At 39.1% G+C, this 20531-nt stretch overlaps 1 protein-coding gene across 2 annotated transcripts in view; it reads left to right on the top strand.

Moving 5' to 3' along the window:
- The window catches only part of LOC117605593 (uncharacterized), a 161398-nt gene that overhangs the window by 60473 nt on the left and 80394 nt on the right, over window positions 1-20531 (top strand). The window contains exon 1 of one of the 2 annotated variants that reach the window (XM_034327110.2): window positions 2259-3487. The exons of the other annotated variant lie outside the window; for it this stretch is intronic. Within the exon in view, the coding sequence (XP_034183001.2) occupies window positions 3311-3487 (177 nt within the window). The 5' untranslated portion in view covers window positions 2259-3310. Of the gene's footprint in view, window positions 1-2258; window positions 3488-20531 lie in introns of those variants that run through there. 2 annotated transcript variants of the gene reach the window in all.

Here is a 20531-nt window from a genome sequence, read left to right as displayed (position 1 = left end):
TCCTGTCCGACTTTAATATGCAACCAACTAAGATTAAATTAAATCTTTTTCCTTCCCGATAAAATTGATCGGGAAAAAGGCAAAAGACGTCTTATTCACCCTACCACAGGGAAAACTCAATTTACAAGCTTCCGTCCGCCATTTCACCGGCTGCTTAAGGTTACCAAGATTAATGGATTAATTATACGCCGCTCGGCCGTTCCATTAGCTGGACTACAATGGTAAAGAACGGGCCAGCGGTCTATTAATCTGGGAATGGTAATTAAAATTGAACAGCTCTATGGAATTGCAATATGCCTCGCTGCGTAAAATTTAATTAGCTTTAACCGCAAATTACGAGATATCATATTGCTGTTGATTGGAAACTGATCATTTCCATAATGGAATTTCAAGTAAATAATAATCAGTGGTAGAGTAGATTACTCTGGTGTGTATATTAAAAGGGAAATTAATTAAACTGTGAATTTCTTGATTAACATTAAGTGATGGTTGTTTATTAGTCACACCTTGCAGTATTCACAGGATAGTATCAGGTGTGTGTAGAATCGCTGAATCGTTTGTGGGAGCGGCGATGACTCACTCGAAAATTGCATATCCGTTTCCTTCGACATAGGGTGCGCGAAACACCCTCGAGAACCACCCTCGTTGCATTGCTCACGTTTTATTATCAATGCAATTCTGATGCAAATGCAACCGGTCAGTCGATGGTTTCATTAGTCAGAGCGTGGTGGTCAACTCTTTCAATTTCATGAAAATTATACAAAATTACAATTTAAAAGTTACAGAAACAAATCGAAAATTTGTTTATCATTTTTCAATTTGCGACCTCGCTTTCAAAATGTAAGCAATTGAAAACTGAATATTGACAATAATTCTTCTATCAATATTTAAATTTTGAGAGGAAAATAAAAGGAATAATTAAATCAATTAGCTAAATAATTCTCAATTATTTGCAATTGTCAACTTATAAGTTTCATGTATTTTCATGAAGAAAGAGATTAAAGATAATTGTTTCTTTGAAAAATCACTTTGTTATTGATCCTGTGTGAAGGATTTAGGTCAGATGATTCGAAGTGTATCGGGGACATCTGTCATCTTGCGTAACTTGACTGAATATTGCTATTAATTTCACGTCCGAAGGCCTGTTTCATGCGTGAATATCTGCGGTTTCAACGAGCTCCGGAACCGGTCGTTCCAGCGAAAATATATTATTTTCCTGTTTCCTACCAATGATCACTGTTCATTGATCAACGGTATCGGTTGCTTCCTGTCACGAACCGCTACAAGGACTTTGCACGCCCTCAAGGCTTATTGTTAGTAAGATTTCATGGTGGCTGACTTCATGGTCAGCACAAGAACTCATTTTCTATTATGAGAATTAAAAAATCCAAATATCTAACAAAATCAGGAATCAACTAATTACAAAATTGATAAAAAATGACCTAATATCAGTTAGCTTATCAAGGATTAAAAATAATAGTTCCATATTTTATATTTTGCCTTCTTTCTTCTAAACTTCCTTATAAAGGCTGAAAGATTATCGAACGAGATGGTATCACGTCGCCACAATAGATCCTTGGAATATGAAAGAATTCTGATTCTGAAACCCAAGAACCCGAACTGGGTCATCTAGATCATAATACTTCCTCGTTTCTTCCATCGCGCAACGAGTCCTTCGAGATTATCTCATCCATAGGTGCGCCTCCTGCGAACCGGCCCGTTGTGTAACGCGAAATTTCTCAGAGGAAGTGAAACGAGCTACCATTGTCTTCCGTGCAAGAAAGAATCTTTGAACTTGACTGAATTCGTCGTTACACGACACTATTCCCATTGTGACATTAATGAAATAATTACTCAGAACATCAAACAAGGAAGTTAAATACGATATGTCTTTAAGATATTTATTTAACCCAGCTACAGAAAGAAAAAACATGAAAGAAGTAGAAAATTTATTTATGAAGTTAATATAAAAAATAATACAAACTGTGATTTATTAAAATATTTTACCATCGAAACGGATTGTTATATACAAAATTAACAGGAAAAAGAGAGATTGCAAATATGTGTTCATCTTCAATGAAACGAAGATGAAGACACGATCGAAAGGTGAAGATCAAGGAGGGTGCATCGGAGAGAATTTTGAGAAACACTGCGTATCTGTGCCGAGCGCCACGCGACCAGGTCGTCCGGTCGGGCTGGGTGCCGGGTGTTGTTGAAATCAACGTGGTGGGGTTCCTTCGACGACCACAACCGGAGCCTTATGCCTTCAGTCGACTCTCGGCTCTCACTGCGACTCGAGCTGCCTGAGATTCCGTTAATTAAACATCGACTGATCGGAAAAAGGGTGACTCCACGCGACAGGTGAGCGGTCACCTCGTAAACTCTCTGGCAAAGTCAATCCGACGCAAGAAGATTGTCCTTAAGATTCAAAGAGTTACAAGTAACCACTCAGCTGATTAAACGAAGACAACTGTTTATTTCTTGAAAATCACTTGGAGGTGATCGAGAATCGATCAGAAATTCTTTTAAAAAATAACAACGAAGAAGCATCGTTAAAGAAGATTCATATATATATATATATATGTATTGAAAAGGATCAAAGGATCACGAGACAAAGGAGTTCCTTGTTAAAATCGTGAACCCGTTCCGTGTGAACGAAGGAGACTCGAGCGATCGTCACGGTCGCTTAGCATCGATCCAACCAGTTCCTTTTACCGGTCGATCACCTCGATCCTGGTCGAACGAGCGTACGCGTCGTCGGTTGTTAATTAGTACGTGGGTGCCGTGACAGAGTGGAGGCTGGATGGTCGTGGAGGAAGAAGAGGAGTAACTGTCGAAGCCGAGGTGGCTGAGTCGTGGACGGAAGGAGATGCCGAAAGCGGAGGGAGCTTGGTTCAGAGGCCGAGAAGAGAGCATCGTGGAGAAATAAAAGAGGCGAGAAAGAGGGTTGGTTAACCGAGTACCGGAGCTGGAGGAGACAGTTAAATAGATGCAGGAATCTGTACGCGGCGCCATGCTGCCGTGGCGGTGAGAAAAAATATTCGGTTCTTCGTGTCCGTCGACGTATACGTGTGGATGAAGCTTAGGAATCCCAGGAGCGTAACAGTCGGCGTATTTACGACGGACAGAAAGGGCGTACCATCGGTGGATTGATCGAAATCGTGACAGAGATATTCGAACGACTGACGCGTTCGTGAAAGTACCGCGCGAATCAGTGGCAGATGATCGTGTAATTCAGGAACAGAGCTCGATCGATGATCGTGAATCGGTGACTTTTTCGCGGCACCGTGAAGAGTAGTCGATATAAAATATGTTGTGCGGTACGTTTAGAAAGAAAAGAAGGCATCCTGGAGACGAGTATCGATTAGTCAGATCGAATACCATGCCAAAGATCCTGTCGGCGAAAGAGGGTAGCTTGGTCTCGGTACGGAGAACGAAGTCCTCGAGGGTAGCTCGATCACCGCAACTTAGAGATCTTCTGCAGATGGTGAGTTGAATGTAAATTAGTGATCTAGGTATTTGTTATCTCGCTTTTTGCGAGCTGTTTGCAAGCTAATTACTTGCGATTTTGCTACTCCTAATACTGTTCTCTGAGATATCATTATTCGCAATTTTCTCATTTACAATATTGCTATTCGCAAGCTCTTTACTTGCAATTTTGATATTTGTAATACTGCTCTTCGAAAGATTTCCACTTGCAATATTGCTATTCGCAAGCTTTCCACTTGCAATTTCGATATTTGCAATATTGCTATTCGCAAGCTCTTCACTTGTAATTTTGATATTTCCAGTATTCCTATTCGCAAGCTCTCTATTCCTAATTTTACTATTCCCAATTTCCCGATTTGCAAACTTTCTATTCGCAAGCTCTCCACTTGTAATTTTGATATTTCCAGTATTCCTATTCGCAAGCTCTCTATTCCTAATTTTACTATTCCCAATTTCCCGATTTGCAAACTTTCTATTCGCAAGCTTTTTACTCGCGATTTTATTATTCCCAATCTCCCTATTTGCGAACTTCCTATTCAGGATCTTCCTATTCGCAATTTTACTACTCGTGGTTTTACTATTTGGGATCTCCCTATTTGCAAGACCCTTATTCGCAACTTTTCCACCCGCGCTCTTAGCATTCGTGATCTCGGTACACGGTTTTACTACTTGCAATCTTGTTATTGGTGACCTCGGGCCGATCTGAGTATGTACGTGGTACAAGTCCATGACTCGCGATATTTCCTATCGCAATAAAGTCGACCTCGAAGCTCGCGCAAAGGACCGTACCAAGAGAAGAAACATACTTGCACGGTCCCGCGCTTTGTTGTCTTTCGCGACTGCCTGCTTTATCGGAGTAACCGTAAATGAGAACAAGAAAACGCAAATTAAGAACTGGTGTAACGAGATATTTGAGTAACAGAATAATGGATTAATTGTAACGAGAAATTGAAAGTATGTAGCTGACTTTCTTGATTTCTCTCAAGGTCTTGTTCTTAATTAAGCTACATGAAACGTCGTATTTGTTACACTTGATATATGTATACTCACAAAGTATTACCAAAGTTTTAAAAATAAAATTTTTATTCGAAGACTTTTCTTCGATTTTAAATTAATTTTTTCAATTCAATTGTCAAAGATACTGATTTTAACAGAGTTCACTATTACGCGTTAACGGGTATTTTAATATCACGTTTGATCAAAATTCATGAAATGGAAACGCTTCATTCTCTCTAATTGCAATTGAACGCACGCAACCGTGTAAATCATGTTTTATTGCTCTTCATTAATCATATAGATTTCAGCAATGAAAACGTAATGATGCTTCATCGATTCCCGCGGTTTCAAAACAGCTGTTTGAACACGGACAAACGATTTCGCCCGTACAACAGCTACTTATCGCGGTTTGGTTAAACGAGGCTAATAGGACTAATGGCTAAAATACTTCCTTTCAAACATAAAACATACATCAGTGCATATGACTGAGGTTTCTAAACGTCGCTGAAAAAAGTTAATATGATATTCTCTCATTTTATACGTAGCATTATACCAGTTTTTATAACCATTTTATAGATATTCAACAGTGAATAGATATTAGTTGATTTGATTAGATGTTTCCAACTGTTCATCGAACGAGTAAATTGGAGAAAGTTGGAAAAAAATTATGAAATTTTACTGTATTTAGTTTCTTTTATTTTATGATATTAAATTAGAGAAGATGGCAACATTACTCTCACTGAAAGGCGGTAAATAATTTTTTAACTTTTTCAAATTCATTGTATATTAAAAATTATGTTGCTGAACTGTACGATTTGTAGCATAAAATATTAGAATATAATTGTACAATTTAGCCATTTTGCAAATTTAATGATTTTAAATAATTAACTTAATTATTATTTTAATGATAATGATTAACTTAATAATAATTAATTTAACAATGACAAGTATAAAATGACAAGTAGTAAGTTAGAAGCTTCAATTCATAAAATGAAATTTAAATAAAAATTTCAAAACATAGGAATCTTATGCTGGAAAATTTAAATTCATATTTCTCAGTTATATACTAAATTTTATAATATTTAATAATTAAAAAATAGTATACTTCATTTCTAAATTGCTTTTAATATTATTCTAATCAAAATTAAGATTTTAAGAATTTTTGCTTCCCCTATATCGCCACTTTCCCTAGCGAAGCCTTATTTCATCGCGAGTGTACCCTTCAATTATGAACGATCCTGAGGTAGCCGAGCATTTCTCAGAAGGAATACGTTCTCTAAACGAACCGGTCGGTGAAAATTCGAAGAAGCTCGATCTGGCCAGGTTTTAGCAGCGTTTTGCTTGGTATTCATCCCGATCCGACAATAAAGGGGCCTTCAGTCGGTCGGTCGATTGCTTCTCAAAGGTTCTCGGACCGTCTCGAATCTGCATACATGAATGCGAATGCGTCATGCCCGTTTACATATGTATGCACGCGACGATAATCTCGTAGGGCTGTACGTACGTATATATGCGTTTCGTTGCATAATTTACGACATTGTATACGGACACGTTCGGGGGAACGCCGAAACGAGGACCGTTTCACAGGTCGAAATCGAATCGATTTGTTTGGTAACGAAGGAGGAGGAGAAAGGGTAATCGATGAACGAGATTCCAATCGATTTGGAGATTTGACCGAATCGTAATCACGCGATTCACGAGAATATCATGGCCTCTTGATACCCTTCGGTAAACCCTACAACTTGTTTCCAGCCGATGCCACTCGGATTGAGCGATTCGGAGGTAGTTGAATAGATTTAACCCTTTAGGCACTAGGCGCCTTTATAATGGCTTCCCTTTGAGCGAGCTTCTGGGACGAGATTTTAGTGGTTTTCTTCTTTAGCCTCTATTAAACACTTTAGGTGCTAACTACGAGTTAATTTGTATTTAATTAATGAATATTTAAAAGAAGCAGAAAATTAAAAAAAATTGTTTTACATTGTTTGGTATGAATAAATAAAAGTAATACATTTTATTTTAACAAAATAAGAAAAATAATATATTTTTATAAATAAAAAGTAGAAATAAAAGTAAATCTTTTTCATGAGAATTTTGCTACTGCTTACTTTACTGAATTATATTTTGAACAAATAGTGGTTACTATTTGGTTTTTTCGTTGCTTAATCGTCGGTAACTGTGGTTTTGAAAGAATATCTTTGTTATATCAAATTTCGTTTGTGATAAAAAGCTATTCACTACATAAATCATTTTCTTTTTCTGATTCGCTTTCACTTATTTTTTGGTCAGATTTTGATAAACTTTCTCAATGAAATAGGTAAAAACATAAAATAAAAGCAGATGTTTGTAAGTAAAAGGTTTTGCTTATTCATTTGTAAAGAAATGTTTAGTTTTGTTTCAACTTTTTTTCTGAAGTGAGTGCTTTTACTGCTTAACTTTTACTAAAATGTTTTCACTTTATTTTTATTCATACCAGCCATTATTTATACAAGGTGCAATTTATAAAGTGCAAGGCTTACTTTAGAAAGAGAAAGATTATAATGATGATTGAATTTTTTAATATGTATTTCCAAATTATTACTTAGCACTATTTACAATAACAGTGCTATTCAGAATTATATTATCCTTTTCTTTTCTTAATTAATGAATTAAAATGATAGAGGATGTGATTAATATAATTAATGTAAATCTTTTTTCTTCTTTAATTTTTAATAATTTTTACTAAATTCATACCTACAACAAATTATCCATAAATATCTATTTGAAAAAAAAGGTAAAATCAAAAGAAGCAAGGACAGTTGTTGCATATTGTTCATTTCTTTTCATGATTAGTGAAAAAAAATGATACAGGATGTAAATAATGTAATTCATGTAATTTTCTTAGTATTCAAAATCTTTTCTTTCCTAATTTTTATTAAATTCCTAGCTGTATACAACTTGCTACAAATTATCCATAAATATCCACGTAAAAGAGAAAGAAAATCGAAAAAAGCAAGGACGGTTGGTTGCATCGTAGAGAAATTCGGCACGCCTTCCGAGAAAGCTCGTGAATTCTTGTTTGCACGATCGTTTCGTGGCAAAATACCAAGTTGTCGGTGGTATCGATCCACGGATCGAGAGCCGGTCACGATCGTCCTGTGGCTCCGTGCACGTTCCACTACCTTCCTCTTCGTCTTCGTCTTTGTCGTCGCCTTCCCGAAAGTCCCGGTGTTTCTTTTTCGGTCTAAATCCGGCCACAGAGGCGCCTGTGGACGCTCGCAGAAGTCGCCACGAGATACTCGTGAGAGACCAAAAGGAGGTTGAGCCACCATCTCGTGATGTTCGCCTTATAAGGCGTCCTCTGGTGGCCAGCGTCCATTAGAAATCCTTTGTCGTCCCGACCTCTTTTTCCTACGGATTCTCCGGGGCTTTTCGTAGCCGGGCTAAAAATTCGCTGGCCCACCTTGACGCTACCTTACCACCCTTGCGAACGCGTGTCTTCGACGTCTTGAAAAGGATTTTTAAGATAACGACGGAGAACAGTCTCTTTGTTCACTCGAGAGAATTACCCGGAGAAGGCAATGGAAAGACAATGGTGGATGGTGCTTCTAACGCTGTAAAACATCAGGATTCTTTAGGAGATGAGTCTTTTCAACGAGCTGATTCTTTGATGGGCCCTCCAGAAGAACGAGATGGTTCTTGCGCCTTCTTCGCGAACCAATCTCTTCGATGTGCTTCATGCTTTAACTGAATTAACTCTCGAATGCCGGAGCCGGGTCTGTCGTGGCCCAGACCTGTGAATGCGATGGTATTACGATTAAACCTAGATGCAGGAATTTTTATTGAAATTAATTGAGAAACACCTCTGAAATACAGTAGACTCTTTTGTTATATTGCTGTATAGATGACTTCTTCTTATGACACTTTTGAATTTCGCGCCTTTAATGAATAAATCTATCCAAGTAAATCTGAACGTGTTACGAGCTATTGATATATTATTATTTTTAAGAATTTTCAGCACTGTCTACGGCAATATAACAAGAGTCTACTGTAATAATTCACAAGATCTTAATACAAATCACTTCTCCTAATTTTTAATTAAGTTATATAATATATAATGTCTATTTATGTGTTAAAGAGGTATAAAACACTATTGAAATAGTAGATATCTGTTCGTTTCTGTTCTCTTTCTTCTTTTTATTCCGTGGAGCATAGGAAAACATTCTCAGCTAATTCCCATAATTGCAGCAGCATATTCCAGCCTTCATTGCCAAGTAATCGTCGTTGCCTTTCACTATTCAACAGCAACAAGTTTTCGATAGTTGGCTCGATTACCAGCTCTGTATTTCGTTGCAGTTAGGAAATCGAGCTTCTGCAGAAGAATCGAGTTCGATCGAGAAGTTTGTTCACCCTGAGGGTCGCCGAAAGGGTGAAACTCACGGTTTCGTCCCGTTGGCAATTTGTGTACGCTCCTCGGCCTCTTCTTTCCTTTCTCGCCGCTTTTGTTCGTTCTTCTTTTTGCTCGTCCCATTCTTTCTACCATCTTCGTCGGGTCCACTCTCGTTGGAATTTCACCTCCCTCCCCGACGAGTCGCGAAATATCTCGGCGCATTCCTGCGCTTCTTGCGGGTCCGATTTGTGCCCTCCTGCGGGTCTTAAGGGCCTGTTACGACTCCTCCGGAGAACGAACACTGATTGAATTGTAAAACCTCGTGAACGTCTATGGAAATTAATTTCCTGAAAAATGTGTCAATTTTAGATTTTTCATTTGAAAGTACTAGATTGTTGCTATTTACACAATTTCATGACATAAAAATATCACAAAATAACACTTATGATATAACAATTTAAAGCTTGAAGTTTAACAAAAATGACTATATAAATATTTCATCAATTTTCTTGATAAAAATGATTTGGTTTTTTATTAAAACACAAATTAGTGTTGTCTATTTGCGATTTTCAATTTTCAATTACCAGTCGTTTAGTATTAATAATATTGTGGAGACGTTTAGATAATTATTTTTATTAAATTTCAAGCTTTAAATTGATATACCATAGGCACTATTTTGAGATACTTTTATGTCATGAAAATATGCAACCACTGATGCCAAAAGTGCAACGAAAAGAATAGAAGATATAATTAGTATGATACTACATAAAATTGCATAAAGAAATGCACAGGAATATCTATGTAAACGATTTCACGAGGAGAATGTTCAGCTTTCCCAAACCGCATGATCTATTTTCTTTATTGTGTTTTCACTGAAAAACTTGCTGCGATTTGTTCCAGTTGCATGAATCATTCTTACATTCGTTACAGGTATTTTCTTCGCTTTCATTGGCAATACTGTGAAGGTAACTGCAATGTTTCGTCATAAACAATAGTTCACATAAATCCCAAAGGCAATACTATTTTCGCTTTCTAGATAGAAACCTCCATCACTAAAAAAAAAAAAGAAAAGAAATACACGTCCAATATCTTTTTTCCATCAGATTCAGAAGAGGATACTTAACATTCCTAGTACATCTTCATCATAGTACTTAAGAATTTAATTAAACATGACAGAGCGTCTTAAGAATTTCAAACGATAGTTTAAGAAGGCTGTTTCGAATTGATCCAGTCGACAGCAGATGCCATCGATCCCGTATTAAGATCTCGACGGTTTACACGACCGCTCTAAATGCGTTTTTCTTCCCGCTTTCTTCCGGTAACCTTCTATTAGCGTCTCGCTGGAGCCGCGTGGAATTCCGTCGAAAATTGCGCAATCGACACACGATCTAGCCTCTGTAGCGTGTTCTATTAGCGTGGCTAAAGTTCGACGAACTTCCATGAGTTATGTCGCCCCATATTTCGTTATCGCGTTGTCGTTAAAACCAGTTAAACTCTCTATTATTCCTCTCGGTCGATAACGCCAATCCGCAGGTCAATTCGTCGCCTCTAGCTTGCGCAACCGGGCTTCCGGAATCGTCGGCGATACTAATGTTTTGTTCGTTCTTGAAAAACATTCAATACGTGTCTACTATTAGAATTTTTTAAAAGTTTCGGTACTTAGCTTTTTAAAATGTTTTATCAATTTTTCTACTTTTTCTTTTGTGGAGGTAATTAATTTGGCAAATGAGAATGGCTCATATATCGCTTCATGGCACTAATGAAATAAATTTGAAAATTAATTACTCGCGTCCTGAATAATTAGAGCTTCAACGTGTCTGACCATGACCCGTGTTTTATTTTTTATTATTCAATTTAAGCTTTGCACTTATACTTCGCATAATTATTGGGTTGATTCATTATTGGAATGAATTTATTTTTACTAATTTATTATTATTCGAGGAAGAAATGATTAAATTATCATTTAAATAGGAACAAGTACTTAATAATGGTAAATATGTAATTCATTAAAACTGACTACATTTTTCAAATCAAATTTTTAATTTCAATATAGAAACAGCATTTATTTATGCATCAATCTAATAATTAAAATTATTTAAGTATATTGAATACTGATAAATTCCGCAATCAACATCTTAATTACAGCAATAACCAATGTAAACCAATTAAATAGTTAGGTTTTTCGTAAACTTTTTATAGGTCTATAAAGTTTCGTGAAAATTGAAAGAGGACAATGCTCTTTTGGATGATGTTTCTTGTTAGAAGAAGTTAAGATGCCTTATCCTCGGGCATCGTTCGAATGCAATTTTATTGGCGTCGGTCGGCAATTCGTTTGACTCTATTCGTTGGAGCATTCTCTACCTCACACGGTTTCCTCTAAATTGGTTTACGCCGGTTTCAATTTGTGGCGCCGTCCACGGAGCTTCTTCTAATTACCGCTAATTAGGGACGATGCTGTAAATGACGGCATATCTCTGTTGGCTTGTTGAAAAGGAATTCTCTCTCGACTATGGGCATATCGCCTAGTTTCCAGGAACCTTGTTTCGTTCAGAAACGATTCTGGCAATGATACTTTAATCGCCATTAATAATTTATCTCAATCAGTGACTTTAATTCTTACCACAAATAAATCTGTAAACAAGTCCTTATACTCTGAGTAAAAGGTAACTGCTTTTACAAGTAGCCAAATATTAATAGAAACTTTAATATTTAATATTTTTCATTTTCATTGGAAGTGTGTTTTTAATTTTATTCTATAATAGAATAATAAATTTCTAAGTAAACAGTATTATGGGTTAGGTATAAATGAGTTGCCCATAGAAGGGTTAAACATGGCCAGGGGCGTTCGTAAGTTGTGCAAGAAACAAGGAGAGAGTCGGTCGCTGGAACAATCGTGTAACTCTTTCGCGGTGCATAAAGGTTTAGCAAGGAATATGACGATTCTAATAGAGGTTAAATCGGACCCACATGCGCATTTCACTGGGCGTGGTCGCCGAGTGTACCCGATTTAATCCCCGCGACAACAGCGACCAGGCTCGATCCTCGTTGCCGCAGGATTCTCTGCCGCAGTAAACCATCGAATTCGTGGGTCAATATCTCGTTAAACCATCTCTAAATATCTAAACCAGAGTACACTCTGAATATTTCAAATAGAATCGTTGAATACTGTAGGTATTACTAGTGAATATTCAACAGAAACATGTATTCTAAAAAATGTACTATTACAAATTCTTTTATTTTCTATTTTTTATATACAAATAATTTTGAAAATTTATATAAGGATATTAATCTAAAGTTAAATGTATAATTTTGAAATGAAAAAGTTTTACATAGTAGAAAAATAATTTTCAAGGGAACAGTATAGAATTTAGAAAATGAAAGCGCTATGAAATACAAAATTGAATTAAAATTGGAGCTCTCCCCACCCTCCAAGGATTAAATATCAGTCAAATGAAGTTTTTTCTAATTAACAGGATAGAATAAAAAATTCATGACAGAAAACTGACAAAATTATTAAGAAAAACGGCCGAGAATTACAGATAATACAACGGAGCATCGATTTTATATAAAGCACCTTGTCATCGCATAATTAGTTTCCTGCAATTTTCTTTTTCTTGCGTACCGAGCGGGAGGCTCTCGCGAGCCGGCATGTCTTTCTCGCGAACGGCACGAGGGAAGGCTGAAAGGACGGTAAGGTCCTGTCGTGGGATAGTCTCCGCTTCCCAGGGACCCTTTTGGCCCCGGTAAGTTCGTGCGGCGTTTATTCTCGTTCTTCGTACCCGTTGCTTCATACCTTGCCTCCTCCTGCTGGCGAGAGATGTAAATCTTTCGAGATGAACTCTTGCCTCTTGCATCAGCCGACGAACTTCAAAGGTCCGAAAGTCTGGCCACGGTTGTTTCGCTCTATGGAACAGTCGCGATTGTGGTAAAAATTAACGACGTGCTTTTTCGTTGTCCACCATCCTGCTGCACAACAAAGAATCTCATTTGTAGGCTTTGTTAACATTGTGTCTCGTTGAAACTTCGTAAATTTTCTTTTTTTCCTCTGCAGTCGAGAGCTTTGTCACATTAACCCTTTATTAGAAAGTTTATAAATTAGAAAATCTGAGTGTTGAATGGTCAACGAGCCATTTTATCGCAAAGTTTTTTTTTTTTTTTTTTTTATAATTGGCGTGAAGTTGGCGTTCGCACGGGGAACGTATTCCGCCGCGGTCCCGCTTTTAGTACCGTGCCTGCAGACGAGGGCCTGCTTACCGGCAGTGAGTAGGATGGATTGGGTGGTGTTACCGGAGGAATGTAGTGTTTAGAAAGACAAGAATTTATGCGGAAAAATTTTCAAAAACAACCGCTACTTTTAACCTGTACAATAAGGAAAATATTCGTGAAAAAGGAAATAAAAGAAATAATGAGGTGATGCTTACGATAGCCACATCATCGGGAAAGGGACTTTGATCCTCCTGTATGGGATTTTGTGTGGAACGTAATTAGAGGTTCCCTCCACAAGCGGGTTAGGGTGTTCCTTGACGCTATAGTTTTGTGAGATATTGGTGATAAATTCATGTACGGTCGGGATTGAGGCCATGGTATGGAGTGATTTTGTTGAAAAACGTCGAGGTTTATTGAAGATGATTTTAAGGGTCTTGTTCTGGAAAACTTGGAATTTCTTTTTGGTAGTTGTCGGTATTAGAGACCACCATATGACAGCACCATATGCGAGCACTGGTCTGATGCACATTTTGTAAATGCTTAATTTAATTTTGACAGATAGAGCAGAGTCTTTAGAGAGGTGAGGATATAAGAAATGGAGTACCTTGCTTGCCTTTACAATGCGGTTTAACGCCTCCTCGTTCCACCTAAGGTGCTCGTCAAGCAAGGTACCTAGGTATCGGACGTTTTTGGACCACGGTGTCGGGGTGCCCTCAACGACAACGGAACATAAGCTTTTATGGTTGTTATGGTGCTTTTTGCGTGAGAAATAAATGGCTTCAGTCTTGTCAACATTGATGGTCAGCTTCCAGTCCTTAAAGAATTTTAGGATTTGGATTAAATATGCCTGTATTCTTGTGACAGCAGGCAGGAAACGAAAGGAGGTGGTGTAAATGGCTGTGTCGTCGGCGAATAATGCAATTTCGCATATCTTTGATATGGGGATATCGTTGATATAAATTAGGAATAGAATAGGACCTAGGATCGATCCCTGCGGGACACCAGCGGAGATGTTGTGGTAAGATGAACGTGCACCATTGAGTTGTACATAAAAAGACCTGCTGGTAAGATAGGAGTAGATAAGTTTTAAGAGTCCAGGGTCAAGATTGTGCCGATACAATTTAAATATTAAGCCGTGGTGCCAAACGGTGTCAAAGGCCTTGGCAAGGTCGAGAAGAATCATAACGGCACAGCGTTTCACATTCAGTTCGTGAGTAATTTGCTGTGATACTCGGGTGATTTGGTGTATGGTAGAATGACCCTGTCTAAACCCGAATTGTTGCGGTATTAAAATATTGTTGACGTTGAATTGACTGGAAAAAAAGGCGCGATAGATGCATTTTTCGAAAATTTTGCCTGGTATGGATAATAGGCTGATCGGTCTGTAGCTAGTCGGTTTCTCTCGAGGTTTATTCGGTTTTGGAATAGGGGCCATTCTGGCTATTTTCCAAGCATTAGGGAAATAAGACTTGGAGGCAGATGCCCTGTATATGTAATAAAGTTGTAGGATGATCCTACCAGAGGCCTTTTTGAGCATGGGGGCTGTGATGCCGTCTGGGCCCGGGGCCTTGCGGTTTTTGAGCATTCTTACATCAGTTTTGATATTGACTGGTGTTAGCCATAAACTGGTTGCACTGTGGTTTGGAAGAAGGTGTAAGGTGTCAATAATTTTATTGACCTCGCTTTCAAGTGGCGAGGAAAGTGCCGTTGCCGTTGTGTGCACAGTGCTGAAATTGCGGGCAAGGATCTCCGCCTTGTCTCTGTCAGTACAGGCCAAAACATTGTCGGAGTCCTCAAGTGGAGGGATTACCCTGGAGGTTTTGTGGGAGTTGGCTGCCTTAAACGTGGCCCAGAATGTAGGATCAGTTCTTTTAAAAGATTTTAACGTGTTTGTCCAGTCAGTGCGTCTAAGGTGAGATATACGTTTTTTAATCGAGGTAGAGAGATCTCTTATGTAGTTTTTGATGTTATCGAGTCTGTATATTTGATTATATTTACGAAATCTCCGACGGGCGTTGATCATTGTTTTTAGCGTATTATCGTTATGGAGGAAGGCATTGCGACCGATAGAAGTATCGCAGTATGTGGTGGCACGGTTACGACAGCCATGAAGGAAGGAGTTGAGCTCTTCGATGGTTGAGTCAATGTCTTGTGTAGTGTCAAACTTGGTTGTCAGTTTAAATTCAGCTGACTCCATAAAATAGCGATCCCAGTCGGTCACCGGTTCAAGACCAGGAGGTCGAGTGGAATTGAGGCACTTGAGAATCACTGGGTAGTGATCGGAGGAAAAACGTTCGGAAACAGTGCAGTCAAAGTCGTGTGAATGATTACATATGAAAAAGTCGAGCGTGGATGGTTTGTGTTGAGGTGAGAATCTGGTAAACGTTGGTGGATGCAGCAGTCTACAAGGAGAGCGCTGGACGTATTCATAGACAATTTTGCCGGCATGATTAGTGGTAAAATTATTCCACGATGGGTGTTTGGCGTTCCAGTCGCCACCGATGATGAAAGGAGAACCCAGGCGTTCAAGGATGTCAAGGTCTGTGTTAGTTAATAAATTGGAGTTACGGACATAAATAACGCCAACTGTTATTTTAGGATGTGAAATTTTTGCAAAGCACGCTTGGAATTTCGTGGCTAAGGGATTGTCAACAGTTACAAAGTCAAGAGATTTGTGAATGAGGAGAATCGTGCCTCCAGAACGATTTGTAGCAAGATTGTCTTGTCTTATCACAGTGAAGCCCGGTATGGTGAACGAGTCGGTGGGCTTGAGCCAAGTTTCTGTGATCATGACGATTTGAGCTTGAAGCTCAGAAATAAGTAAGATTAATTCATTGCGACGCAATAGAATTGATCGGATATTCCATAGTATAATACGCGGGAAGACGACTAATCAAGGGAATTAATGACAGACCAAAAGGTCTGAAATTTCTCCGCTTTTGTCCGACAGTTACGAAGTTTATCAATAAGTATTCTTGTAATCTGAAGCATCTCATTCAGATCGACCATGGTGTTCAAGGTTTTTAAAGACTCGATCAGCTCGCCCATTGTGTTAATGCCGTGTTCCGGGCCTCGGTTGTTGGATTCTAATGGTTCCGCAGATCGTGGACCCCTGCGGCCAGTGACGTCAGCGTACGTTGGAGTTTGCCGTGTATTAGTGTGCGAGGGGCGCTCGTCTATCGCGACGCGCGACCCACCGTTTTGTAAGGTAGCAGGAGAGGGGATGAGCACCTGTTTGTCAAGAAACGCAAGTCCGCGGGGCGCTTTTGCTGCACCAACTTTGGAATTTAGATACTTATCGAGTGCAGGACACTTGGAGTAATTTGCAGTGTGCCCTTCACCGCAATTGGAACACTTGGGGTTTTCGTTAAAGGATTTGGAGCATTCGGAGGAATGGTGTGAACCCGCGCATTTGACGCACCTAGGAGGTAGGTTGCAGTTCGTAGCGGAGTGACCGAAGGCCTGACAGCGAAAGCACTGTGTATAATTTTTATTAGACATGAATTTTTCCCAATAGATTCGTGCATTAAACAAGAATCCGACTTTATTAACGGTGTTAATAGTTGTGCCAGGAGGAAAATTAATGCGGTACGAGACATATCGACGTGTCGATTGTTCGTCCGTGCGGCGTATCGGTGCGCAACCGTTTGGATTAAGGCCTTGGGCCTTTAATTCGTCAATAATTTCCTCGCATGGAGTGTCTGGCAAGCCACGAAGGACTAGACTTAGTGCTTTGTCGGAATTCAATGTAAATGTAAAAAAGGGGACTTTGCCCTCCTTCAATACTGTCTGAAAATTTTTAAAATTTTCGACCGATTCGAACTGCAACCGAATACGTCCTCCAAGGTATTTGATTTTAAAGGAATTACCGTACATAGCGGTCAGTTCGCGATTGAATTTGGCGATATTATATGAAAAGTTAGATATGTACAGAGGTGGGGGTTTAATAATAACCCGCTTCTTAAATTGACTCTCATCGGATATTATGCGAGGAAGGGCGCGGAGAGGTTGTTGCAAACCGTCTCGTGTCGCTGTTTGCGTCGCGACGCGTGTCGGATTGTTTTTGTTTGGATGGCCGGCCTTGCCAGGCGAGGAGGGCATGTCTTTGTTATTGAAGGCAGCGAGCACGGCGAAACGATTGTGTGTCGTAACGGTAACTGTATTTTCAATTTCCATGTTGTTGGCCAAAGTATCAGAATTTTTTTTATCGTTAAGATATTTAGATGTATTACGCGGTGATTTGCGTAACCTGACCGTTTTAGGTGATAGGAATTTAGAGGAGCGGAAGGTAGGAGCGCTACTTTCTTTAACGTTATCACGACTTTTAAATTCACGAGCCGCGGTAATTGAAGCGCACGAGTCTGAAGAATCAACGGAAGGGTTAGAATGCTCAGAACGTGCAGGAGATAAGTTTTTGAGGGGTTTCAGGAAGTTTTCGGGAAGTGGTGTAACTATTGGAAGCTGTTTGGCAGACTCGAACGTACGCTTGCCACCCACCGCAGTTGACGGGTTATGCGTGGAAATAGAATCAATGTTGAGCGAGTTGTTCGATTGCGTGTCGGACTCGCAGCCATGATCGGTCATGGATGAAGAATGCCTCAGAACATTTTCCATGGATAACTTATGCCCGACTTTCGGCGTACCCGCCGGTCGACTATAAAGATCAACCCGCCGTGGGTTGCGACGCGTTCGCACCACGGACAGGCTGCCCTCTTAAAACAAAAACGAATTAGAAAAATAAAACACAATAACACCAATTGACGCGACGAACACTAAAAATAAAGAATAGAAAAAACTATAAATTAACTAAAACTAATAGCAAAGCGAACAAAGTATGAAAAGCAACTAGAATCGTCTTAAGCCAGAGCGCTCACTCCTACGACCTCGCTGCGCGACGGCTCGACGATAACTCTCAACGAGCCATTTTATCGCAAAGAAATCAAAGCGAAGGGTTAATTTTCAAACTGCGGACCATGGAGAGAGACCCAATTTTTAATATCGTAATACTATCGAAATTCTCACGCCCTTTATTAATCATGGCAATGTTTCCCATGTTTATTGTATCTTGAAATCATTGACTTCTTGGGTAGAACGGTACCGAAAGCGAGAAGTACCTAGGAAGCGCATTAACGTCTAGAAAGTGGTACACAGAAGAAGTATCCGTGAGAAGAGTTTGAAATTTCGACACATTGTTTCCATTCGCACCTATCTTGTCCGGGCCACGAATTTCTTGTAAGCTCCCACGCCTCTCGAGGTTGCTTCGTTCAAATAACGCTACCACTAACTCTCTAAACCTATTCCACTCGTCCCTGGTGGGTTTTAACCCTTTCTATTACGCAGGGTGTAGAGGCACGATGTCCGAAAACGAACAACCAGACAACGATCCTCAGAACTGTTAAATTTGATACGCAAGCTTCATTTACAATACAGCAAGGAGATAATTTTTTTCACGTAATCTAGAATCGTCTAGACTTACACCTGGTCGACATGAATGTCTTCTCGTAATCGCGTATAATTCGTACGACGGTTTAATTATCCACTTTAATTGAAGAGTTTTTAAATGCTAAGGAAAAGATTCCGATCTAATTGCTTCCACCGTGTTCGGTCTTAAATTCTCGTTTAATAGTTTGTTATAAATTTTAATATATAGTAAGATAAATATTTTAAAAGTAAAGTAGATGAGAAATATAAGAAATTCAGTAGTATATAAGGGGTAATTAAACAATTAATAGACGCGTAATTAGTGATTGGAACGATATTAAATCAATATTATTGATTCTGGACCGGATTGAATAGTATGAAACGGTATCATTTTACTATCGAAAATTGATAGCAAGCAATTAATCGTATCGGTACTATTCAATGTATCTCATTAAGTACTTCGGTATTTGAATATCATCAATACGTATCGGTATCAGCCCGATCGCTACAGAAAACCGAACAAGTTTCTCAACTTTTCTCTTGTCATAAAACGATATCGATAAACACGTTACGCAATCAAGGGGGGATGTTATCCGTTCTCGAGAAGCAATTGCAAGGAGGTAAATTATCAGGAGTCTCTTCCTGACACGATTCTTGGAAAAGCGCTGTTTACCAACGACCGATAATCAAGCCCGATAACAATCGTCCGTGTCCAGCGAACGGCGAGAGTGTGCAACACAGAATGCATTTGCATGCACCACGGTATCCCAGATTACGGCGCGAAGCGTTCTTAATTGGTGCGCGCAGCACGATTGCGCCAGGATGCAGCGACCGATGCAACTGCATTCTCCTCGACGGCTAGCTCGAATTCTTCTTCGAAAATCGAGCGTAAGTTGGTATAATTGCTCGTAACTCGGCATGATTACGTTCGGTGAATCCTAACAAACGTGGGAGAAATTAAGCGGGGATATTTATGAAAGTTTCGTATTATCAAATTATTTGGGCGGAGGAATTTTATTGGAATTAATCGAATCTTAATTTGAAATTTTTTACGATGGTTGCAGAATTATCGAACCTTGTTAATTATTATCAGAGGCGTACGGATACCTGAGCCTCGGTTCGGGTCCATTAATGATTATAATTATTATTTATTGTTAATATAAAAAATGGAAGTTGCACTTGAAAAATTGAAGGGGTTGATACATGTCAAAATCTATATTACATTGTTTCGTTGGTTAATTAACTGGCACATTCCTCGTTGACTAAAGATTTTCATTGACCGGTAAGAATGTTAGTACGGAATGCCGCACATTCGAAGGTAACGAGGTTCGGTGCGTGCTCCAATCGAATGGCAACATATCGTGGCAACGAACGCAGAGGCGAAATCAATCAACTCGGCCACGTGTGTGGACGCACACGAACCTGACCTCCCATTGTGCATGCGCGTAGTAGTACCAGTAGTACAACCTACGGAGTTACGTACGTACGCTCTCTCGTACGTATATAGTAACGTTGTTCTGAACGAGCGGCCCGTACCCGCGTACATTAACCGCGTGGGTTGCCATGGGCAACCAATGACTAACACACGTTCCAGCATCACGTGTCTCTCCTCTGTCTCTCCCTTTCTCTCGTAGTTCATACCAGTGCCGTCCATACTGCTGGTACTATTAGATCATCCCATAAATAACAGCATTTTCAAAAAAATATATAAATATATATATTGTTGGGATATTTTCATTTAACACCTTCTAATTAAAAAATTCATTTTTAAGAATTTTTTTTTATTTTGTATCAAAAAATTGGGATGCTGAGGATTTAACCCTTTTCCTTGCAATACCACATCTGTTGACGTAATTAGGATTTTTTTCTGCAGTAGGCGAGGTACTTTAGTTTTATTAGCAACACCAAATTTTGGAATTTTAGAATTTTAAAATCTCAGAGTTTTAGAATGGCGAAAGAGTTAGTTCTCATTTTTGGAGAGGCAAGGCCCACCTTACCCCCTTCCTAGTTGCACCAATAATCACGTCACTCCTGATGCAACCTGCAGTTCAAA

This window comes from Osmia lignaria, chromosome 14 (assembly GCF_051020975.1).
Source record: "Osmia lignaria lignaria isolate PbOS001 chromosome 14, iyOsmLign1, whole genome shotgun sequence".
NCBI lineage: Eukaryota > Metazoa > Arthropoda > Insecta > Hymenoptera > Megachilidae > Osmia > Osmia lignaria.
Note: the sequence above shows the minus strand (reverse complement) of the source record. Positions and strands in the feature narration are given on the sequence as shown.